General features: G+C 42.5%; 1 protein-coding gene across 1 annotated transcript; it reads right to left on the bottom strand.

Annotated features, from left to right (window-relative positions):
• Nucleotides 1-1,574: 1,574 nt before the first annotated feature.
• Nucleotides 1,575-26,216, bottom strand: Sir-1 (sid-1-related gene1). Its single transcript, XM_089737679.1, has 20 exons — nucleotides 25,877-26,216; nucleotides 24,963-25,032; nucleotides 24,586-24,688; nucleotides 23,797-23,898; nucleotides 23,123-23,235; nucleotides 22,566-22,678; nucleotides 21,311-21,398; nucleotides 20,241-20,324; nucleotides 19,708-19,835; nucleotides 18,693-18,820; nucleotides 17,683-17,781; nucleotides 17,085-17,169; nucleotides 16,212-16,287; nucleotides 9,185-9,361; nucleotides 8,691-8,808; nucleotides 8,030-8,152; nucleotides 7,370-7,486; nucleotides 6,619-6,751; nucleotides 4,863-5,070; nucleotides 1,575-4,526 (listed from the first exon to the last, which is right to left on the bottom strand). The coding sequence occupies exons 1-20, from the start codon at nucleotides 25,978-25,980 to the stop codon at nucleotides 4,350-4,352; spliced, it is 2,346 nt and encodes a 781-aa protein (XP_089593805.1). The 5' UTR covers nucleotides 25,981-26,216; the 3' UTR covers nucleotides 1,575-4,349.
• Between the last annotated feature and the right edge of the window lie 19 nt (nucleotides 26,217-26,235).

Here is a 26,235-nt window from a genome sequence, read left to right as displayed (position 1 = left end):
CGAACTTCACGTAACGCACGCGTGATGTAAGGTATAGCGTGTGCCCTATCTCGAACCAGCTGCTCGTGTGAGCGTCACTGTACATCGCAGTGTCTCATAGTATTCTGTTGAATAACATGATATGTATTGCTTGTGGGTCAGGCGGACCACGGGACGCTATCGGCCCGCTACCCGCTCGAGAGTGCTCAGATATACGCTAGACACAAACGATGCAAATCTGGACATTTGTGACAGACCTTAGGGCAGTTTCACGCATGCTACCAACGCGTCTATGAATTTCGTCTCGTCTGCCAACAAAGACGACAAAAAGACAGAACCCGCATGCACAAGATTCTATTTCTGTCGTAGATCAGTTAAAGTTATAACAATTGTTTTTTTTTTACAAAAAAATTACAACTGATAATTCAGTCTTGTCGCAATGCGCGTCGCTGTTTGCGCGTAGCGTTGTCCATGGACTCAGTTAGCCACATAACATCAGATAATCGGCGGGCACGTTTCTGTTTATTAATTGTTCAGACTGGTGAACGATCTCACAGCTCATCTAGCGTTAAGTGGTTACCGGAACCGATAAACATAAATGCCACCCCCAGTTTAAAACTTGAGTTTATATAGTAATTAAGCAGATTACAATTTTTGCGGATTTTATTTTTATTAGACGATGTTATTCCTTCACAGTGAAAGTGAATCGTGACATTTCGCACCTATAAAATTGAGGTCGCTTAATTATATTAAAACGATGCTGACATAGCGCACGACTGCAGGGCGTTGGCATGATTGCCCGCAGGTTTGCACGTAGCTCTATAGAGAGAGCTTTTACTGGTGGTAGGACCTCTTGTGAGTCCGCACGGGTAGGTACCACCACCCTGCCATTCGTGAAGCTGTAATGCGTTTCGATTTGAAGGGTGGGACAGCCGTTGTAACTATACTTGAGACCTTAGAACTTATATATAAGGTGGGTGGCGCATTTACGTTGTAGATGTCTATGGGCTCCAGTAATCACTTAACATCAGGTGGAAAGAAAACAAAGATTACGCGCTTCAGCTTGTACGTGTGATACACGTGCAGTCTGTGGGTTAATTACTCGCAAAGGCAGTATAACGCTGCCTCGATTCTCCAGCTGTAGGCAGCGGCTTGGCTCTGCCTCTGGCATTACAGAGGTCCATGGGCGACGGTAACCACTCACCATCAGGTGGGCTGTATGCTCGTCTACCTACAAGGGCAATAAAAAAACTGTATAAGTCGGGCGGAGTATGCGTAACTCAATTTCGTAAACTTTTTAGTGAAGCCACTTCAATTGTAAAGGTGCGATGTTGTTAGGTACCTACGCATTTCATTAGAACGGTCGGCACCGACCGGCCGGATTCAAACATCGGTTCAGTCGCATCGCTCAAAGTGAGTCTTGCATCTACGCCTACGAATTAAGATAAAATAAAAGCAATTTAGCCTCTGACCGATTTCCGTTATTTGTTTACGTGATTCATTTTCTTGAAAACCCTCCCACTCACAAGGCAGTTAATAAGATTGAGTAGATCTTCGGCACCGCTACCCGAGACAAAAATAAAAGATAGATAACGTTTTCTTTAATTAGTTTATTGTCAAAATTATATTTTACATTCATTACCGTCATATTTTCTTAAAATAATATCATGTTACTACAATACAACTCATTCAACGTAAGCGACGTCTGGGGATTTGTAAGTGTGTTATCTGTGCAGTGTGCAGGGAAGTAGCGGGGGGGGGGTCAAGGGGACATTGTGTCCCGGGCTCTAGTCACAAGGGAGCAAATGGTCCGCAAAACAAAAAAATACTGGATAATTTTTATTGTAATTGATTTCTGGAAAATCTATTTTTAAATTTAGTGCCAATGTTTGCAATACCACGAATAATAAAACTATAGAAAACTAATTACGCTTCAAAAATGGTTCCACGTAAATAGCTACCGCGGAGGGCGGGGCTTAAAATAGCTACAGAACGGCGCGCCAGTTCTCTGTGGCACTCGTATCGTGCGGTCGTGTTGCGTCAGTTTTCGGTTGACCAGATAATTATTATTTTGCGCCTTTTAATTTTGCAAGTATGCAATTGTGTGTCGTGAAATGATGTAAAAGCCATACAGATATGAAAAACAGTGGAATTAGTTTTCATAAGTAAGTAGGTATCCAAACATCGTATTTTATACTATTGATGATGGATAGTGTTATGCAATATGTACGATTACTTTTTCTAAGCAGAAGTAGTTCTTTATACTGCTCAGATAAAACATATGTTATATTTAAGTAACAAGTATGATATTATGCAGCGATAACAAATGATTTTATTACTGCAGATTTCCGACAAATGAAATTCAACGTAACAAATGGAAAGCCGCAGTACGCTTGGAAAGAAATTAAACAAATTGGACGCATTGCAAAAATAGCACAATATGCAGCATACACTTTCAAAAAGAGGCCATATGTACGTACTTGAAAGTGGTAGTCGTGTGCCTTACATCCTGTATACAGGATTAGTATTGATTTTAAGTTTAATTTTCATATTTTCATCTCATGTACTAACTTATAAACTGCATTTATTTTTATTGCAGTAAAAAAGTCATTTAATAAAAAAAATGAAAAAATATTTCATGAATTCATTACTACTCCATAACGTCGCGTCACCGTCATAAGGGTGCGCTGGGTGGCGCTTGCGAACCGTGACCTTGGCGCGACCAATCGCGTGCAAGCGTTTGTTTATGAAAGAGTAAGTGTTCGTAGTACTGGCTTTTATTTGTGTGCGTAAATGGACCCATAATCTAAAGTGCAATTTAAGGCGAGTTACTGTTCCATAGTTTTATTATTCGTAGATGCAATATTATAAATGTCAATTCGTAAATAAAAAAAGGAATATTAATAATCTAAATTAACCATAACCTTGTTACTGTTTTAAAACTGCGTATTTTTTAAATATTCTTTTATAAATAGTTTTAAAATAAATAACAGGTATTTTTTGAACTAATTCTAGATGATCATATTAATTCAAAATTCGAAATGTAGTCTTGTTTCCTCAACTTCATTTTTCGTCTCAACTTTTAAGCCTAGCTTGAGCCTATGACTTTATCTATTTTACTTTATTTGTTTATTAATTTGCGATGATAGATTGGAATAGATTGCGACCATTTAATATGATATGTAAAATATACATATCATATTAAATGGTTTTCGAATAGGTATGGGTCGGGGGGCGGCTAAAAGGTATTGTGGCCAGGACGAGTTTAGATCGCTACGCCACTGTATCTGTGATCTCCACACAACACTCGTGCACGTTGACAGACGCTAGACAGTTGACAGCCACTATTTTGACAGCTTTTTGGACTTTTTGGCGGGAACGCAAGAAGTGAAGTTGTGTGATTTGTTATTTATTTAGTCTATTTAGTATTTCTTCAGGTTGAAATGTGTAATAGCGGTGATTTATTAACTATTTAGTATCTGTGAAAGTACACAAATGTAGGAAAATGAAACAAAGCCGCTGAACGTAGCTTCTCGGAATTTTTCAAAAAGTCCACTGAAAAAATCTCAGTAAATGAACCCCATTTTACTGAGATTATATTTCATCCTATATCATCTCATCTCATTTCATCTCATTTCAGTTCATATCACGTTTCATATTATTTAACTTTATTTCATTTTATAACATCATTTACCATATAAAAAAAATATAAAAAATCAGGCTGTATGGAATGATACCTTTGCCTTTCCAGTTGGAAAAATGTAACTACAATTACTAGTACTATTTTGACATATTAACAATTATAAAAAACACAAAAAAAAACAAATGACAACCTCTCGTCGCGTTCCCACCAAAAAGTCCCAGTGACGGACACATTAGTCTTACAACTAATAATACATTTCAGAAAACTTAATTTAATATATTAATAACAATTAATTAATTCTAAATTAATCGAGTTTTACATGGTCACCAATCGTCGAGAAAAAATTACAAATTATACGCGCTAATAGAAGTCGCTTTTTCGAGATACACGTGCACAAAATGCTTTTTATAGAATCATACGATTTTAAATAATAATAGAAAAAATTTAAAATGAGTTCAGCATTTATAGCATGAAGGATGAACGAACTCTCGGCGCACCTGTTGTTGGGAGGTAACCTACCGCACGAGGACATAACCTTGAGTCCAGCTTGAGACATGCGGTCGAAATCCCAACTGAACTGTGTAACTAAGTCTTTGCATGGTGTCGCATAAACAAACAGAACAAACGCCTTCAATTTATAGATACATTTCTGTTTCAAAATAATGTAGTGAAAAGCGGTCGCCGCGTATACTATGTAACACAAGTCTTGCCACCGCATCTTGGCCTCTCAAAACGTGGGTATTTGGTCCCTCGGGGTATCCCGCAGCGCGTCGTCCATGGTCAGCAGCATGTTGAAAGACAGGAACAGGGCTGCCGCGGAGACGCCGTGCCAAAGGTCGTGCGTGTCGTAGAAAGACAGCGAGGAGCACGGCGCGTTGTGCTGCCGGGACTGCGCCGGAGTTTCCTGCAGCAGCGCGCGGAGTGCTGACGAGAGCGGGGGGCGCGCTGCACGTCGGCCCCCCTTGTCGCAGACTGAGGGGGCCGACGCACCGGGACTGATCCTCACGTCTCTCGCAACTATCATCACGAGCTCGCGGCTACCCCGGGTAAGTTTACTGTAGCACCATCCTGCCTGTTTATGCCGCGGAGCAGTCGCGCGATACGCTTGAAGAATGGACCCAGAGCCTAGAGTCTCGAGGTGTATGGCACACTTGTGATGTCTGTGAGCTCCGGTGACCACGTGGCGCCCAGCGGCAGACACAGCGCCGTAAAGATAAAAAATATCGTTTGAGATACTCACCGACCACTTAGTCTTCGAGTCCAAGAACAGTCGCAGGGCCAAGAACCAGGCCACGTGGGCCAGGATACAGTACATCCAGGTCCTGGCCAGGATCCTCTCTCGGTTCACCAGTTTCATTACCATATAAAACATGGTGTACAGAATGGCGTTGCCCATGAGAATAGCGAGGAGCTGTCTTGCCAAATCTGTGTTGTGGTGCGAGTAGACGCTTCAAGAACAAGGGTTTCAATGTTAGAATGGAGCCAAAGATACAGCAGAGAGAACTGGCTGGTTTACTGGTGCAGTGGTTAGTTTTTCTTTTTTTTTTTTCTTTTCCACCTAAGCTGATAGTCTTGAGAGGCTATGTCAGCGTAACCGGGCGAGTAGGTCAGCTCACGGGGCTCAAACCGGGAGTGTTGCTAACACTGGCTCTAGCAAGACCAGTGCTTCGCAGAATCTACCACCGGATCGGAAACGCGACCCGCTGAGAAGATCGGGCGAGAAACTCAGTGGGCTGTGTCTGTGGGTTAATATACTCGTCGAGCCCTTCGTCACAAGCGACGGGTTCGGCGAGAATGACTTATTTGGTGGTTAGTGCCCCTGATCGCTGGGTCGACGGTCGGGAACATTCTAAGCAGGTTTGATTGCCTTTTGTCTTTGTGTTTAATAGCTATATGTGCCTAGTTCGAGACCGGATAGCTGGGTGCGGCTTGTGTCTGGTAATTAATATCATTGTTAGAGACGACATTAGCCGTTAATTGTCAAACCGGTAGGAACGCACCGTCTTCAGGAGTCTCCCACGCTCAGAAATCATTGTCACCGCGAAGCCCCTGGTCTTAAAATTAACCCCCCCCCCCCCCTATGTTATTTCCGCGTTATTTTCTATTAGGTTTAAATAGAGTCCTGTGCGATAGGGTTTGCTTGTACTTCGGCATTGCTGATGTCCCTGAGCGACGGCGTCCACTCGTTAAATAATACTTGTCCTCGTCTTTCTTCAAACGTGTCTTAGTTTTCAGATAAATTACAAAGTAGATGCGATTGTTTTAACGAATCTAGACATCGGAGCCAAGTCGGATCTATTAAGAATATATTGCCTTGTGGGTCCGCACGGGCAGGTACTACCGCCCTGACTATTCCTGCAACGAAGCCGTCATGCCTTCCGGTTTATAGAGTGAGGCAGCTGTTGTACTATAGAGCTGAGAATTGTGTCTCATAGTGAGTGACCGTATTAATGTTATTGATGTTGGTGGGGTCCAATAACCAGTTAATATCAGACGTGAAATCTGTTTTATTTTAAAGCGCCGTTGGATAGGTTTCGTTCTTTTATGATGTCCGTTTGATATAGTTACGCCAGTAAGAGTAACACCACCTATCGCCGAATAGTCGAACGAATATCGAAGGATCTAGTAGCATCTAGAACGCTCGAGAAATACAACGCCATCTATTTTCAGATAGCGGAAACACAATACTAGAGATGTGTGGAATATTCTCGATAATTCTAGGAATGTTGTTTCGACTATAAAAGCGTTGTAGGGATGGCACGCAGTCAGTCAGTAATCGTAACTACTCGAAGCGAAACAGCGAACGGATCACCTGAAGCGAAGCGGAAGAAGTGAATTACGAATTTTAGTGTTTATCGAGTGTTTGTGAAGTGTTCTATTATAAGTGTTGAATACAGTTTTTAGTTGTACTTTGGTGGAATTTTATTTATCCCGAACCCCAGCGCGTAACAATATGTTGACGTGCGATCGCATTGCCTTCCTGTGGGCGGCTGTACCTGTATCCCGCCAGCGACCAGTTGGCCAGGTTGGCGAGGCCCAGCAGGCCGGCGCGGTAGGGGTGCGCGGGCAGCAGCGACCGCCAGCCGCGCGCCGCCACGTGCGCGTACGCGCGCAGGAGCACGCGCCGGTCTACGCCGGACGCAACAACACAACACTTGTTTTAACTCGCTCTAGAAGTTCCACTTGACTGCAATTCTGTCTGGTGTGATTGGTGGGTTTTAAGTCGTCGTGGCCTAAAGGATAAGGCATCCGTTGCATTCGTATCTAGCGATGCACCAGTGTTCGAATACCGCAGGCGGGTACCAATTTTTCTAATGAAATACGTACTTGACAAATGTTCACGATTTACTTCCACGGTGAAGGAATAACATCGTGTAATAAAAATCAAACTCGCAAAATTATAAATTGCGTAATTACTGGTGGTAGGACCTCTTGTGAGTCCGCGCGGGTAGGTACCACCGCCCTGCTTATTTCCGACGTGAAGCAGTAATGCGTTTCGGTTTGAAGTGTGGCGCAGCCGTTGTAATTATACTGAAACCTCTGAACTTATATCTGAAGGTGGGTGGCGCATTTACGTCGAAGATGTCTATGGGTTCCGATTGCCACTTAACACTGTGTTGTGAGCTCGTCCGCCCATCTAAGCATTAAAGAAAAAACTTACAATACTATAGCCTTAAAGACCGTATTATTCTTTAGACCGGAACTAAATGTCTCTCTGCGCTACGGAAGCAGAGGGTCCTCGCTCACCCATTTTGAACCTCCCGGCGTAGTATATCTTGAGTGTGAGCACCAGACACGCCCCCAGGTGCAGCAGCGTGAAGCTGGCCGCGAACCCCGCGCTGGGGTGCAGGATCCCGAACAAGCCTGAGGGGGTGGGACATCAGCAGTGCAGGGTTATCATCATGCTTTGTTCTCTAGTCGAATAACCGGACTGTTCTGAATGTAAATGTCTGCACGACACACAACACTTAACATATTATAGACATATGCTGTCGCGGACTTTTTTTTTATTTTTAAAGGAGAACAATTCTGTCATACATTATTTTAGCAAAACTTTAACCGTTTCCGCAGCGCACGCGGCGGAAGCTCTCAAAATGAAAAACCCTATTTTGAAACATTCTTTATTGGTGTTTTTATCTTAGTGTGATGTTATATAGCCTTCCTCAATACATGGGCTATCCAACACTGAAAGAATTCTTCAAATCGGACCAGTAGTTCCTGAGATTAGCGCGTTCAAACAAACAAATTCTTCAGCTTTATAATATTAGTATAGATGTTTTGTTTGAGTGTCCGCGGGGGGAGCTGTGTTGGGACTCCCCCACTGTCAATGCCCTTGTCCAGGCCAGATTACTCTCCTTGAACACGTTTTCGAGATCGAGATTGGTCCCGCGGTTGTTCCGCACTCACCGATCGTCATGATGACGGCCAGGATCATGAAGGTGGAGTGCGCGCTCGGAATGATGTCGGAGTGCCTGTTCTGGTACAGCTTGAGTGTCACCAGCACGGCTATCACGTACATGAACGACGAGTCTGGAACACGACACGCGCGTCACGCGCTGTGCCCTCCCCTGAGTGCGAGAGAGACAGCGACATACTCGTTCTCCCCCGCCCACAATCCCTTTTTTTATTGCTTAGATGGGTGGACGAGCTCACAGTCCACCTGGTGTTAAGTGGTTACTGGAGCCCATAAACATCTACAACGTAAATGCCACCACCCATCTTGAGACAAAACAGTACAATAGTTGCCCCGCCCTTCAAACCGAAACGCATTATTATCGTTAGATGCGTCATACGACTGGTTCTTAAGGATTGGTTTGGCGAAATATTAGCTAAATGATTACATTGCGTGTACCATGTAGTGGAAGCGTGAAATAAAACACTCTGTTGCTTTAATCTAATATACTAGTGGTAGGACGTCTTGTGAGTCCGCACGGATAGGTGCCACCACCTTGACTATTCCTGCAACGAAGCAGTACCGCGTGCCGGTTGAGAAGGCGGGCATCTGCATCGCGATGCGGGGTCGCGAGCCAGGTCGCCCACAATCACGCACAGAAAATAAAGAACTCACCAAATTGGAAGTTCATTTTGTTAGGGCAGAGGTGGTAGCAGGCCGACAGGAGGCCCTCCATGCTGAGGGCCAGGCCCATCGAGTACAGCAGGCCGTAGTGCTGGGGGATGCCCAAGTTCTGAGGACGAGAGGTCTTGCTATATCGATATTATCAAAACGTTTTTTTTATGTGTTTGTGTTTATATATATTTATTTGTGTTGTAGTTCAAATCGAATCATGAAATTGTTTTTCGTTAGAAACGGGCAGAGCCGCGGTGGACGCGTGTTCGTGTTTAATTGGAACTGTTCGACCTCCCCCCGGGCCCGGCGCTTGCACGTTGTGACGCCGGTGAACTCCGACAACTATTTAGGGGGGAGCAACATCAGGGGAACATCGAGGCGACAGCAGATCACCAGTTTTCTGAATTAGACTGTCCGAGAGCCAGCACACAACTCATTTTGGGGATGTTCTCATAGTGTGGTGGATGTGTGTGGTGGACGAGCACGGGACTTGCCTCGGGCCGCTGCCTGCTCTTGACCTGCCTGAAGCGGACCTGGCCCGCGAACACGGCGCCGAGCAGCACGTAGCCGACGTTGGAGAACACGTGGTTGAAGTCCGAGAGCGTGCCGAGCGGGTGGGCGCACAGAAAGTTGTAGTAGCACAGGTCCTGGTCGCCGGTCTGGAACACCATCTGCGCAAGCACAGCATCCCGCGTCACAGTACACGCGGCGCCGCGGGGGCAAAGACCGGAAATTATAATTACTTTGATTGATATAATACACAATTTTTCTGGTCGCATCTAGAGCAAACAATAAAGATATTTCCATCAAACGTCCTCGTTCGATGGGCCAACTTATCTAAAGAATGTCGCTTCCACGATTCAGAGATATGGTTAAGGCTGCAATTGCCTCTAGAGGTAGCTCCGAAAAAGCTCCGTTTAGAAAGTGAACTTCCTTTAAGTTCAATGAGTTCCGCGCTTGCACCGTTTGTGAAGCAGTTCGAGTTAATATAGAATGTCAATGAAATACCAAGTTACAAAATTAATTTCTATGTAGAGCTGTGAACGAATATACTATAGAATAACTAGCTGTATCCGTCCGCTTCGCTGGGCATTTAAAATTAACATTATTGATGTGCCTTTGGAAAACATACAGCATTGTATTATTTATTTATTTTTTATTTATTTATTTATTTATTAAGTTGCACCAACAAAGTGATCATCAATACAAAACATTGACAAATTGACAAAAGTTCATGGCTGATGTCACCTCAATTATAGGTGCAATCGACAGTGCATTAACATCAAAAATAAAAAAAATATACAGCTAAGATTTGAATACATTTCATTCATTGCTTATGATTAATTTAATTGGGAGATGATCCGCGACAGATTTTTCCTGTAAGTAGTGAGACAATCAGAAAAAAAAAAAAAAACTATGAAGAAGCAGAGTGTACTTAGCTTAAATTCCTTGTCTATGTCCAACCAGAGACAGTCAATTTAGTTCCATCTTTAGCCGCTAGGTGCTGCCAGCAAGTATAAAGGAAGCGCAGCCATCTTTGATCTTCATAGCGTTGTGTACTTTCGTACTGTGAAGTCGCAAGTCCACAAATATTTATTCGACTTCTTATTAATGGCAAAAAATATTTATTTTTGTGTTTCTATGAGTGTTATTTTGCAATCATTACGAGTATTATTTACCAATCCTATCATCGGACGCCATGAATCACGCGTCATCTGTTGGAGGTGATGTTGAGTCAAGCTCCATAATTTCCGAGAGGGAAGATGTCCAGGCGAGACGCGATGGAGACGCCTCGCGTTCGAACAGCTCGTCAAGCGAAAAAGAACAAAAGGAGTCTCTGCGTAAGAAACGACGGGATTCAAAGGTAACGGTCGATCTCCGAATCGGCTCGTTATCCCACCAGGTCAGTGACGTTGCCAATCTAATAATGCATCAACTGTGTGTAACAATTGAATGTAACGAAAATTGTTGTAAACAAATTGATCTCGTCAATACCGAAATTTTGACAAAAACACAACAGATTTAAACTAATAATCTTTGTAACATAATTACTGAAAACTTTGGCAAATCGTCTCCGTCGTACAAGTTACCCGTTAAAGCGTTTTAAATTGTATACGGAAAAAAAAGGGCCGTATGGATAGAAATAAGACGTCAAAGTTTAATTTTCGTGGTCTCTAACAAAGTATCCTGTTGCCAACGCACCACTCATTGAGGAATTTTTTGTTTGATAATACTAAATCGAAATCTATTCAGTCCCTCGGAGGGCTACAATCCTATTTGTCACGACCTCGTACAAAAGGCAAGCCAAACATTATAAACAATCATAGTCCGTAACATCTGGTACAATCCAGAGGGGGGCAATTGAAGACACCGACGGGAGGCACTGAGTGCCACCAAAATTGTAATAATTTGTAAACCATGTATGGTTACCAAAAAAAAAAACTCGAGAATTGAACAAGGTCGTAAAAATAAAACACTTAACTGGATGATAGAATTGGACATTTCTCAGGAATATTTTTCTAGTGTTAGTCGCAAAATTTCGTCGATACTTCTTGAGGATCAGTACCAAGGTACCAGTATCAGTACCTTCAGGAAGGAATCGGTACCTTCTTATGAGTTAGTATGAAATGACATGCCTACCCTTCGGTCTGGCTTCAGAGCCACACCTTTTTGCTTCTATAACATGCGGGTCGCAGAGACCTTGCGTGCAAAGGGAACTCGAGTGCTAGTGTCTACCTAGACGACTTCCTTTTGGTCGACCAAGACAAATCCAAGTTGAAACTTCAGGCTGCAGAAGCTGTGAAGCTTTTGGATTAACCTTTTTTGCTTCCATAACATGCTGGGTCGCAGAGACCTTGCGTGCAAAAGGAACTCGAGTGCTAGTCTTCCTAGACGACTTCCTTTTGGTCGACCAAAACAAATCCAAGTTGAAACTTCAGGCTGCAGAAGCTGTGAAGCTTTTGGATTATCTGGGCTGGCATGTCAATTTCCATTATTATTGCGTGCAAAGTCGAGTGCTAGCTTACCTACACGACTTAATCTTGTTTCACCAAGACAAATAAACGTTTTTGTTCCCATAGCATGCTCGGTCGCGGAGACCTTGCGTACATAGGGAAGTCAAATGTTAACGTACCTACGCGATTTTCTCTTGGTCCTTGAAGACAAATACACCTTTTTGCTTCCATAGCATGCTCGGTCGCGGAGGCATTGCGTGCAAAATCGAAGTGCTAGCTTACCTACACGACTTGATCTTGTTTCACCAAGACAAATAAACATTTTTGCTCCCATAGCATGCTCGGTCGCGAAGACCTTACGTACATAGGGAAGTCAAATGTTAACCTACCTACGGGACTTTTTCTTGGTCCATGAAGACAAATACACATTTTTTGCTTGCATAGCATGCTCGGTCGCGGAGACATTGCGTGCAAAGGGATGTTGTGTTATCCCACCTACACAAATCCCACCTGGTCCATCAAAAGAAGTCCAAGTTGAGTCTTCAGGCCACATAAGCTGTAAAGCTCTTGGATTATTTGGGCTGCCAAGACAGCCTTACAAAAAATCAATTAGTACACTAGTTCAAGAGATAACATGTCTAGGGATTCGAGGGAAAATTGCGAGAAATAAAGTGGCCACTCAACAACATCCTAGCTCAAACTCTGACGGAATTACATCAATCTATGCTAACTTGCAAATTTTCTTGCGAAGTTTCAAGAAAAAACACCCCCGTAAAAAACAGGCCATCCTGCATGTGTTAACAATTAAATGCAGTGCTGACGCGGAGTCACATGTCAGACATTGCCGATGCACAAAACCAACCATTTCCTGGCAACGGAAGCTTCGGACATGTGTAGGAGTTACAAATGCAGTGCTGACGCGGAGCCACATGTCAAACATTGCCGAGACACAAAACCAACCATTTCCTGGCAACGGAAGCTTCGGACATGGGTAGGGGTTACAATTAGACAAAATATTAACGTCCTGTCTATGGTCAGCTCAACAACAGAAACTGCTTACCCACAAAAAGAGCTATTTGCAACGGTAGTGACAATCAAAATGAATCTGAAAGTATTTCACTAGCGTTGACCTTTCGATTTTTAAACCTAAGCGATAAGTTCAAGATAACTGTCAGCTTATAATCTCTCGGGGAGATACAACATCGTAGCCGACAGGCTATCACGAGGAAATCAACCTGCGAAATGGCACTTTTTACCACAAGTGACCACAAAAGTTTTTCGAAAGTGGGGTCATCCGGATATAAACCCATTCGCCGACCAAGATTGGACCTTCAGCATACCGTAGAGGATGCAACTAGCATGGAGAATTCCTCCTCTCAACCTTCTCCCCAGAATACTGACTTACTTCAACAGTGTCTAGGGAACCTACCTGGTAGTGCTCCCAGACTGAACGAAAACATTTGGGTTTCCAAGCCCTCAGATCCCGAACGCTAGATAACTCGCACGAAATCCAAAACCTTCCTCCTCCACAGGTTAAACATTAACCCTGAAAGCTTAGAGAGAGGGGGGGGGGGGTTGTACAAATAATAGACTGGTCTACACGGGAGAAGATTTATTGAAAATTAGCTGGTGTCAATCCACTTTGTCAGCATACTTACCAGCAACTAGAAGATGGTGCTTATGGTGCTACAGTTTTAAAATTGATCCTAAGTCTGCAGATGTTGCCAAATTCTTTCTTCTTCTCCAAAAATAAAATTTTGCCTATAAAACAATCCTTCTGCATCATAAAGCAGCGCTGTCGACTTTCTGTGGGCGAAATACATGTAGGACAGCAAACATTCTCAAGCTCTCTAATAAAAAATTGCTATTCTAAAAAAGCCATCGGAATAGCTAAACAAAACTCAACTACTTATTACAATTTTACTAAGTGTAGTCTCATTCACATGAGATCCGAGAATAGTTCTAAATTGGTTTTCTTCAAACCCAGCCACCAGATAACGCCTCAATGTAGCTTGAAGGACACCAACAACCATGTTGCTGGCTACTGGACGCAGAGTTAACGACCTTACTTTGCTCAAAATTTCTAAAGACAGTTTCTTTGATAACAGAGAAAAATATCTTTCTGGTACCAGTCTTTGGGTCTAAAATTGAAATCCATTTTCGTCAATAATCTGCATAAGTGCTTTCTAAACATGAAACTAAAGACATGCCCAGTAAGATTCGTAAGGACTTTTTTCTAACTATGTGTGTTGTCACAAAAGCGGCATCCCGTACTGTAATTGGAAACTGGTCTTCGTTCAACCTTACGAGGTAATGGCATCAACGCATCTCTAAGAAGTTGTAGATCAGCAGTAGCCTCTGAGATGGATTGATAATGAACCAATGGACGAAATACTTTCTAGAGGCAATTGCAAATCATCCAAACGTTTGCAATAATTATTGCCGAATAATAGAGCTTCCTAAAGATCCTCACGATTCTTTTTTTTTTTTTTCAAAACATTTACTCCTACATGATGTATATACATCATTTATACAATTTATACATTTTCTTGTATATACAAGACAAAATGTTTATTACAAACTTATAAATATTTTTTAATTATTGAATTAACATGGAAGTTAACAACTGTGTTTTTTCGATTTAATTATTATATAAATTATGAACATTATCATTGCGCTTCATAATTTTATTATGGCTTTACCTATTTCATCATAGCGTTGTGCTTAATACTTTCACCAGCAGATAACAAACACGTCTTCATAATACAATGCTGTATGTTTTCCAAAGGCACATCAATATTACGGTTTTACATAACAATAAAACCGATATTATGTGCCGAGAAGGAAAACATACAGCATTGCAGGAAGTTCTTCCTGGTGAAGACTATGAAGATCAAAGATGGCTGCGCTTCCTTTATACTTGCTGGCAGCACCTAGCGGCTAAAGATGGAACTAAATTGACTCTCTGGTTGGACATAGACAAGGAATTTCAGCTACTCTGCTTCTTCATAATACAATGCTGTATGTTTTCCTTCTCGGCACATAATATCGGTTTTATTGTTATGTAAAACCGTAATATTATTTCTCAACCCCACAAAGATTCTCATCATTAACGCTCCCGCAACTGGTGTAGGGAGTCTAACACTCATATAAGTATTAGTCTATCCATTAAGTACATGGATTTTCTACATGCACATCCAAGTTTCAAGTTAATTGGATGCACGGTTCAGTAGTTATAACGGAACATCCGTAAAAACCACTGTAGATTTATATATTAGTATAGATTTATATATTAGTATAGATTTATATATTAAAATAGATTAAAAGACGCGAACATTTTGTCATATTAAAAAAAAAAGATCAGACCACCGAGCAAGACAGATAGGAAATTCGATATAGGTATTCTTAGTATCCAAAATTGCTGATAACCTTTTTGTGACATAAAATCATCAAATATTATTGGAACGAAGTTCCTTACGGCAGGCTTGGAGGGGATAGGGATTTTGCTGCGCGACCGAACTGAAAAAAATGTGATAGTAAAACCGTAAGAAAAAATCCGTGGAAAAAAGTGCGTGGAATAAAACCGTTAAATGAGACGTGCGCAGGCGCGACAGTCGCATACACAAGCGAGTAGTGTATAATACCTTTCTCTTTCTCCCTCTTTCTTTTCGTTCTCTCATCCCTTCTCTCTCTATTATTATTTCTATTTTTCTATTTCTATGTAATTTTATGTTGTCAAACAAAAATAAAGAGACATATTTTGTTATTTTAGTTGATAATTTGAATTACGATGTTTTTTTATTTTTAAGTAATTTATTATTTCCTAAAATACTGAATTTTCTAAATACTTTCTTGTACTTAAATAAAAACTAATCAGCAAAATTTAAGAGAAAAATCAAGAAAACCTACATAAAATTGAGCACGATTTTTTTTGCAATTTGTGTCGATTCTACATTAGCCGAAGGAACTTCGTTCCTACCTGGTGTCCCACGACACCACATATTTATTTTTTCTTCGTTAGATTACGAATGGGTTTTTAACTTTGTCCACGATAGTATTAATATATATATATTAAAATTCGTTCTTTTTAAACAAATTACGATCCGGTGTGAAATGTAGGCAAACATAAAAATCTTGTCTAAAAAAATTAAAGTTTTTAATTAACAAATAAAAAATAAGGGTTGATTGCAGAGGGGTGAAAATTTAGGGTTGTATGTATTTTTGTATGCTATATCATAAATAAATAAAAAACAAAAATAATTGTCTAATAAATAAACAAATTTAGGGGTGGATCGGACCACCCTTAACATTTAGGGGGATGAAAAATAGAAGTTGTCCGATTCTCTACTCTGGCCGATATGCACGCTAAGATTCACGAAAATCGGTCGAGCCGTTTCGGAGGAGTTCAATCACGCACACCGCGACACGAGAATTTTATATATTAGATATCAGATTTGAATGTCGTTTCTTTCTTTGCTTTTTTCAGAGCAACATATTGAAGACTTATTTAAAATCACATCAACAAATACAATAAGAAGTTCATAGACCTTACGTGAAGTGTACTTACGCGCTGGTACGTGAGCAGCAGCTGCACCACGGGCAGCGCGTACACCACCGCCAGCGTCAGGGCGCCCCAGAAGTACCTGCAACGGGACCGCACGCTCAGGGCGCCGCCCGTGTACCGGCTCTCCCACAAAATGTACATAAAGCCATAAACTGTAGATAGTGTACTCTCAGAATAATCGTTTCAACGAAAAAAAATTGTTCAAATATGCACCGTCCCTGTGATACCGCTCTTAGTTAACCCTCCGGGCCCGCCGTCAACAATTCGCATTTTCTAGGGCGAGGTTATGTAGTTTATGTCCGTAGCCGAAAGTAAAATATATTGTCAAAATCCCAACATCTTCGGATTTCTTTCGAAGTTATACGAAAATACAGCGAACACGACAGCGCGACAGAGCGGACTCGCAGGACTCGAACAGGTGCACGCGATGTCAACTAACTGAAACTGATCACCCAACAGTCCGCCGCGCCGCCAGCCGCGCCGCCAGCCGCGCCGCCAGCCGTGCCGCCAGCCGCCCCGACTGTGCCCCATATCGTGCAGCTTCCTTTATCTTTACAATAACATGAAATTTACCAACACTCGCCTTAATAAGGTTGAAATTTGAAGTTTATGACCCGTAGTACTTTGTATTAAGGTTGAATTTTGTCTCTTTTTTGGGATCTATATTATTGATATCACCACCACGTTTCAGTTTGGTATACCCGTTGTAAGACAACACAATTTGTGTGTTTAAATTTGGAATCGATATTAAAATCGAGCCATGGTGCAGTGTCTCTGGGCCGGGGGCCGCCGGGGGACCGCCATAACAACAGGATTAACTAAACTATTATTAAATTGTTGGCTTGGTTGTTAGCACTAAAGCTATACGTGTTATACCTGTCTGATCTCCGGGCCAGCGTGTCGGGCGGGGCCCGCGTCAGCTTGCCGACTGTCAGGGCGTGCTCCCGCGACCAAGACTCATCTGGACATTCAAATAATCAAACATTGAGTCGGGAGGATGTTGACAAGCCTCCAACTGTGGACGGATGAAAGCACCCTCGTCTACTGATGGTAGGTGGTCTATGAGCTGTACTACAACACAATCAGACGTGGACCTCATGTCTCAAGGCGCGTGACCGAGTGTATGTCTACTGAGGTACGCAGGTAGATTTAGTTTTGAGGAATACATTTTAAACAAAACTTCTGTTCTTCTGTCTGCAGTTTGTTGAAAGAAGCTCACGAATGATACAAGCTCGCTATTTGCACACAATTCTTTTTTTTTTTCAATACCTCTAGTTATTCACTGGTAGCCTAAGGGGCTATTCCAGCTGCGCCTGGACGGGCAACTGAGATCACGGGCTTAACCTGAGAGAATATGCTAACACTAGCCCTAAGCAAAAGTGGTGCTTCGCAGGATCTACCGCCGGATCGGAATCGCGATCCACTGCGAGGACCAGAAACTCAAGAGGTTGAAGGCTGAGGGGGCGGCACTCACCGGCGGCACCCGCCTCCAATATGGGCTGCGTGTCCGTCTCCGCGCTGTCCACCTGTGACGTCGACGGCGAGCTCTCCTCCACCACGACGGTCACCTCCTCTGTAAGTGGCACAGCACCGCGTAAACACTCTGGTGTCGGCGGTCCCCTACAGCGGCACTACTGTAGCAGTACGCCGTGGTACTGGTGCAGCGTGAGCTCGCCCGGGTGGGTACCACCGTCCGGCCTATACACTCCGATTTCAGGGGTGGGGCCGGTAATGGTGGCCGTTAAACAATACCATTGAGACTTCAACCTCGTGTCTTTTGTGATGTCTATAAAAGACAGAAAATGTCTGCCCTTGAATTAAAACAGGAAAAATAAGCACCAGCTGAACAGTGTGCCAGCGCTACCAGCACACGATCACAACAACTTTAACCAACATTAAAACTAATAAAATATTTTTTTTCTCTTTCATTTAGTCAAACGAGCATACGGCCCACCTGATGGTGAGTGATTACCGTCGCCCATGGACGTCAGCAATGCCAGGGGCAGAGCAAAGTCGTTGCCTACCGTTAAGTAATCTCCACAATCCTCGTTTGAAGAAGGACATGTCATGTCGGGAAACTCCGTGGAGGGGAGCTCATTCCAAAACCGAATGGTACGTGGCGAAAAGATCTCTGGAAACGCACTGTAGATGAGCGCAGTGGCTCCAGGTAGTACGGGCGAACTCTACTCCGGTGGCGGGCGGTGCGATGGTAAGAACTAGATGATGGGATCATCTCGTACAATTCCTCAAAGCACTCTTGTGCTAACATAATGACTGATTTTGAATATGTAGACCACTGAACAACGATCCAATAATTCTAACGGCCCTGCACCAGCACACGCAGCGCGTCACTGATCTTGCGTCTATTGGCAGATAGCAGATTAATTTCATCACAGATGACGTCACAGTCGCCCGCTCTAGTTAAGGTGTTCACACCGGCGGGTCCAGAGCTCGAGTATGGCGGGGGGAGGGGGGGGCTCTGACCTGTGCACCTGCAGGGACAGGGCAGCAGCAGCGCCAGCACGAAGAGCGCCACCAGCAGCACCAGCGCCGCGCTCACCAGCGCGCCCACTAGGTACTCCTGGTAGGATATCGTCGCTATTATCTTCAACCTTAAAAACAAAACCAAACGTGATCCCACTCCGAGCCTCGACCACACGCGTCCTGCTCCAGTGTACACAAGACATACACAAATTATATAAGAGGTTGGGGAAAAAGTCTTTTCGCATTATAGTATATGTATGAACTTGTAATAAAATCTCTTTGGCTATACTATTTGTGTCTGGCTGCTTTTGGTATCATTAAATGTTTCAATTTTAAAGAAGATAATTCCAAATTCAAATTAGGCACTGCTCTTGCTGGGGCCAGTGGTAGCAAATTCTCTCAAGTTGGGCCCGTGAGCTCACCTGCCCGTGCACGGAGCTAGAATAGCCCCTTAGGCTACCAGAGATAAGTAGGGAAATTGAAAAAAATAATTAGTTGTAAATAGCGATCGCGTTCGTGAGCTTTCTTCCAGCAAACCGCAGAGATAAAAACAGAATATAAAAAAAAAAAAAAAAACTACTCTGTCAAGAAAGTACCGGGTAAAGATCAATTCAGAAATGATACACCTCCCCCTCTGTCAGCCTGTAGCTGTCCACAGCTGAACATAGGACTCTCCAAGTGATGTCCAGTGAGGCGGGTCCGCTGCCGCCTGCATCCGACGTGACCCAGCCATTGTCACACATCTGGTAGCATCTGGTAGGAGACCGTCCTTTTTGGACCGCTGCCTACATTGTTTAATCCATCTAATATGGTAAGCGTGAAAGTGTGTTTGTTCGTCATTATGTCACATCGAAACGAGGCAACAAATTGACGAGGTTTTTCTTAAAGTGATAGTATTAGGGCAGGACAATGACATGACAGGCCACCTGGTGTCCCGCAATCACACATAATTCCCGCAGGGGCCACAGCTCCTCGAAGCGGCGGCCGGTTGCTGTGTGGTCCAGGGGCCGCTCACCTGAATGTCTTGCTGCGCTTGGCGGGGAAGGATTTGGGAGCGTCCTCCGTCTCGCTCGCGCCCGTGCAGTCCGCATCGCTCTGTCGCACTATCAGCACCACGTAAAATCCCGACGGGAACATTGCTTGCTGTTACCCAACAAACCACAGAGTTACTCGCACTGATTGACGTTTTGTTCAAAATTAACACAACACAATAGTATCGCTACAGTTAAAATTATATATATATATACCTTTAAGGACCGGTTTATTTGGCGGTTTATTAAGCAATGGTGGATTAAATTTTTAAAGAAAAAAAAAGACTTATGAAGTGCAGCACGAGGGACGTCGCCCCAGCTGCGCTAGAGCACACTTAGTGTCAAGTGATCACCGGCGCCCATGGGCAACATGTGAATGATGTCACGCACCATGAAACCTGAGGCCGAAGTCTTAAGACTTTAAATCTACACTTCGCGGCAGAGCGGCAGGATCGTGGTATGTACCCGAGCGGGTTCACAAGACGTCCTACCAGCAGTAACAGACGTATGTACTCACGGTGAGCGTGATCCCCCCCTGGCTGCTCATCGTCAGGTGGTATCCTTTGTATTTGACCTCTCTCTCGTTGTCGAACACGGGACACTGGAATTGTGCACACGGCTGAGTTGCAGCTACGCAACGACGTAGCGGGGCACACGACGACCGGTCCACCGCCGGACCCCCGCGGGGGGGACAGCTGTATCATCAGGTAACATGGTGCCTTCTGGTACAGTGCAACGTGACTTATTCATTGTAAGTCTTCCTTTCGCTTCATCATTTAAATGCGTCAGTTTTATGAGGAGAGGTACGAGGTCGACATAACAAGACTTGAGGTCGTCGCGGCGTGGAGGTCCAGCCGGCAATGGCCGCGGTCAACAAATAAAATCGTAAAATAAAAATAAAAATGAATTACTGTTCGTTAGTTTCGCTAAAACTCGAGAACGGTTGTATCGATTTGGCTAATTTTGGTCTTGAATTACTTGTAGAAGTCTAGAGGAGGTTTAAAAGGTAGATAAATATGAAAACGCTTGGAATTAGATAAAAATAACATTTTTGTTTTTCCTTTGATGTGTCCTTTTCCGTCGAACGGATTACTTTTGTTTGTTTTAAATTTATTTTATATAAAGCTTAGGTTTATTGTGTATCGATTGAGGCACTAGGAAGTCTGCCGGGTTAGCTAGTCGTAAAATAAAAATTAAACTCAAAAAAATAATAATTTAGGTAATTACTATACAATTATACATCATGTCACGACGTCCATAGGCTCCGGTAACCACTTAAGACCACGTGGGCCGTGAGCTCGTTCGAGCACCGGGGTCGGCCCGGCCACTTGAGCCCGGCACGGCACGTCTCGCGGATTAAACCACGACTGATAAACAATTAGGTCAGCACGTTTCGCAAGGGCTCGGGCGCGGCCGGTAATCTCACGGGGGTCATCGAACTGCTATCGGCTGACGGTCCGATTCTTTTGACTCCACGTCGAGTGCAGTTCCAGCACTTAGGTTGCTTCTGAATTCCATTGCCGGAGGCCCTCGTCTGTGTCCTGGACCCGGGTTAGGGGTCGAATGACAGTTGAGCGGTGAGCTTACCGAATTATTCTGTATGGACACCGTAGCGCAGATTTCGTCGTCCGATTCTATTACTAGTATCACACTTTTCGGTATGTTATAATTAAATCTGAAACAAATATTACGGCTGGTATTTGATGGCACGTAATCCTGCAGTTCAAGTGATCGTTGCTTCGACCTAGCTGCTGGGATATTCCCTTGGGCTCAACTGTGTTCTTAGTGCGAGTTGCCCCTAACGGCAAACGTAGGCAAACGTTTCGACTACATACAAACTTGAGTGAACTTTAACGCTATCGAGAATGTTAAACTCGCATTAAGCACGCTGTAGTGTCCTTAATGGTGCGTCCAATAATTTCAATGTCCTTCCTGAATCCGTTACTGACGACTCTAGCGACGCAACTTTGCCGGTATTCAAGTCCCGCAGACGCTAGGTATCCCACTAGGTGGGGTCGGCACAGCAAATTTTTCTCTTCCGTTCACTTTTATCAGCCGTCAGCTCAACACTCACTCCTCTCTCTCTCTCATATCGTCATTCACAAACTCCATCCATGTCTTCTTCGGTCGACCTCTTCCCCCTCTACCTTGCACTAACATTACATCTCCTAGTCACATGCATCTTCTCTCTAAGCATCACACGTCCATACTACGATAACCGTCCGCTCTTTAATATGTTAATTACCGGGGCTACTTTCACACTTTTTCTGTGCGCTGTGTAATAAAAATCAAATCCATAAAATCTATGAATTTCCGTAATTATTGTGCTAGGATGTGTTACGTGTGTTAGTGTGTTACGATCTTCTCTGAACATCAACTTCCACAATGCCCTTCATGAAGCTAAGGATCGCAGCAGATGGAGGGAAATCGTACGGGAGAAACTGATGCAGCGGGGGAGTCATGACCTTCAGTAATGAGGAAAGCGACGCGAGGAGGATATGTTAGGAGTGAATCCCGACCTGCTTTGCTAGCCGAGCTTTGATTCTACTTGGCTCGGACGCTACCATATTGCCCACGTCCACCCGCGAGGCCAGTGTAAAGATTTCCTGAATAGTTCATCGACATAAGTCCAGTCGTTTCCAAGTCTACAGGGAACGTACACACATCGACTCTTATAGGCACCGCTCTGCCCCCACACAACAGGACCGCCTCTTTCTGGCGCGAAACAATGGTCCCTTCAGCCTCCTTGACGGACCAGCACCATGTACCCGTGCAGTTCCGTGAAAAGGACCCACAACCGTCCCCACAGATGAGAGAGAGACGAAAGATGTGCTCCACATACCGTTGCGTGCCGTCGAGGGGTCCGCCCGCCGCGTGGCTCACGTTCCAAGGGTTTTGATCGAAAGAAAAGTAATAGTACCTCGGCGAGCTCGGGTTTACGATCACCTCATTTACCTGCGCAACAAAAAGTGGATACAATTATCAACAGTTGCACGGAACGGCTCGTGGCGCGTCGAGCCAAGGCTCTGAAACTGCGTTACTTTAAGACAAATATTTTTTGTATGGAAATTAGCGACATCTTGTAACGGATTCCCCTAAACTTATACGCTGTTAAAGTTAAGGCATTTAATTACTGTATAACTAAACACAAAAAATAAAAAAATAATAAATCATACAAGTGCTTATTTGTTGTACAAAATTTACAAAATCGTTCATTAAAGATAAAATATAGGACAGGTAATATGTTACTGCTATCTACAGGAGCAATGAGAAACTAATTGAAGCGAAGCCATCTAGTGGCCGACGCCCGTAAACATTTTTGTTGAGTGTTTGAGTTGCTTATCTATAACTAATTTATGTGTATTATGTACGCGTCGAGCGACGGACGTAAGGACGAACCTTGCCCAGTTCTATGTAGAAATCTTCGACCCTCTTCAGTTTTATGTCGACGGATACGTTAGCGCTACTGGACGTCGTCAGCTGTACAGTTGGAGGACTCTCTCTTCTTATGTCTGGAATGTTTTGACTAATTATACTGGTGGTAGGACGTCTTGAATCCGCACGGGTAGGTACCACCACCCTGCCTATTTCTGCCGTGAAGCAGTAATGCGTTTCAGTGTGAAGGATGGGGTAGCCGTTGTACTGTTAAGAGTGAGACCTTACAACTCACATCTCAAGGTGGGTGGCGGCATTTACGTTGTAAATGTCTATGGGCTTCCGTAACCACTTAACATCAGGTAGGCCGTAAGCTCGTCCAACACATCTAAGCAATAAAACACAAAAAAAGACAAAATAAAATATGAATACTATCAATGTAATCCAAGTCAATTTCATATTCAATATTTAGCGTAACTCATAAACTACTGGTCAAATCTTGATGGATTTTGAATGGGACCCCACGAAAAACGTCAGATTTTCTAAAAAAAATCAGAAAATCACTCAGAAAACCCTGAACTTTGAAATCCTTACACAACCCGAAAAAGCATTTGGCAGAAAAAAAACTCACACATCATCACAGTAAACAATCCTGCATGATCACAGATGGAAGTTAAAGAGATGAGACAGACACTGACCTGAACCTGCATCGTGAGGGCACAAAGTCCTGCCCATGTCGTTTAGCATCAAGAAGTAATCGTCTGTTTGTAGCACCAACGGGAGTTCCCATGAGGACACGCCTGAAACAAAATGCAGGCACTTCTCTCCACAAACTATATTTGTAGTAGGCTAAACTTATAATTATCGTTCTAGCAGTTCAATTGATGATGAATCCGCGAGATGTGGACACTTACAGTGCGGCTAGTCTGTCAGCTCAAGTTCTCTCAGCGAGGTATGGACAGAGCCATACGCAGGGCTTCTCTGAAGGATAAATAAAGAAATGCAGTTACTTGCAAGAGAACTAAAGTCATTGACATAGCTCATGAAATTGAAGTGGCAGTGGGCTGGACGTATATGCCGTACAACCAACAATCACTGAAGTATGAGGTTCTTGAGTGGCAAACGTACTGTGGAACACCCCTGGCCAAATGGATCGGTGTAGGGTGGCCAGCAAGAGATTAATGAAAGGAGCCAAAAATTGGGGTTAGTGGTCTAAATTGGAAGAGTTTTATATCCAACAGTGGATAACTGTGATGAGCTGCTGATGATGTTGAATCCGCAACACAGCAAGTGACTAATGCATAGGGAAGAAGGTTGATACAAGCCATGCTCTTTCACTGACACTGTTTATTAGGAGCATTGTTTGAGCTTCAGGCTTTCTTCAAAAAAGAGTAAAATAACTGAAATATCATTAGCATTTTTTTATTATTATTATCTCAATGATTCAGCCCTCTCAGTCTTCATGTTCAACTTGTATGTTTACTTACCTTTCTGTTGTGTGGCCGTAATGAATAGAGGATGATCACTTGTGAGTGTACTATTAGTTGTTACGTGAACTCTTGTAGGGAAACCAAGGAGTTTATCAGAGTCCTAAAATAATATTTACATAATTAAAATAATATTGTTTTAATAATTCATTTAGTCAATTACAAATTTAATTCGAGACTCCTTTGGGTGGGCTACCTTACTAAACGGAAACATGTCTCCAAGTCACTTTGTGACAAGAGGTAACACAAAGGTAATTTGTCTTCCTGATTATTCCTATTATTATTGCATTTATTTCATTGTTGTGCTAAAGTCCATCAAATTTCAGGTAGCCTCACATTCATTATAATAAATAAAAACAAATATAATCACCACTGACCTCGGTAAAGTCTAAAATTTGTTCAATGGTGTTGTTTACTTGTAAATTAATCCAAGTTTCGTAATTATATCTGTAATTGAATGGTAATTTTAATTCATTTTTTACAATAAAGAATATTGAAATTAAATTAAAAAAAAAAATTAAATAAAAAAAACCTGCTGATAATGACTGTTTGTAAACACTATTTAGTATTACCATCCTTACCATACTATAAGGACACTGTCTCAAGCTTGTTATAAACTGCTTTGAGAGAGTCATGTTTCCTCAGCTACCTATAGTGTGTCAAGCTAGCAGGCCATTTGATGTTAAATGAGTACTGAAGCTTACATTGAATGTTGTTGTCCTCTTTCAAACACAAGATAAGTCTCAAATACAAAGCTGTCACTCCGTAGAAATTGGATGTCCAATTTATTCAAAGCAGATATGGCGAAGGTACTTACTCAACACTTTATTGACCAAAAGTTTATATATCAGTTTTCAACTGTTGAAACTAGCTATCAACCATTTTTTGTTCTATTAGCAGTTGTAACACTAACCTCTCTGTTCATTATATCTTATGAATTACAATGAAGAACGCTCACAACTAAGCCATTCCTTACTGTGTAGCAGCCTCACCAATGTCAATAGTGTTAAAAAAAGAAGAGTTAAGACAGTTGAACAGAAGTGATGGTACTAGCTCGATTCCAGTCTCTACTCTATTCATGGATCAGATATGCATGATATTTGATCAACAAAAAATTTTTGAAGTAAGATTTTACAGCTATGCTAACTACAGATGTAATTAGTCCATAAACTCTCAATAAATACTCACTACAACAAATTAATTATTTTTATTTTATTCTTAATTTTCGACTGCAACTAGGCATGATTTTTAACATTTATTTATTTATATATAAAGATTCTTCCGTACTTACATATTGTACTGAAATGTTCTATTCACAGCTAAGTTAACGCTGTTTTTAAAACAATATGATATTTTAATTAACATTAACAATAATAGCTTTCGATATCCCATCATTGCTTCTATTTTAATAATTTCACACTAACTAAGAACAAATCGTGTTCGTCAACGTTATTTCATTATTTGTACTAGCTAATTTTAGGAACTATTTGAATTGGGTATCTATCTATTGGTTACATATTTTTTTCGACTTATTTGTATAGTCATCGGTCTATAAAATTTATAGATATCGCTTGTGAAATTATCTATTCTTCAAAGATAAGTAAAATGATTCATTTGGAAGACAACACATTAATAGGTTATGTTGTTGAT

The sequence above is a fragment of the Bombyx mandarina genome, chromosome 23 (genome assembly GCF_030267445.1).
Source record: "Bombyx mandarina strain Sakado chromosome 23, ASM3026744v2".
In the NCBI taxonomy this organism is placed as follows: Eukaryota; Metazoa; Arthropoda; class Insecta; order Lepidoptera; family Bombycidae; genus Bombyx; species Bombyx mandarina.
Note: the sequence above shows the minus strand (reverse complement) of the source record. Positions and strands in the feature narration are given on the sequence as shown.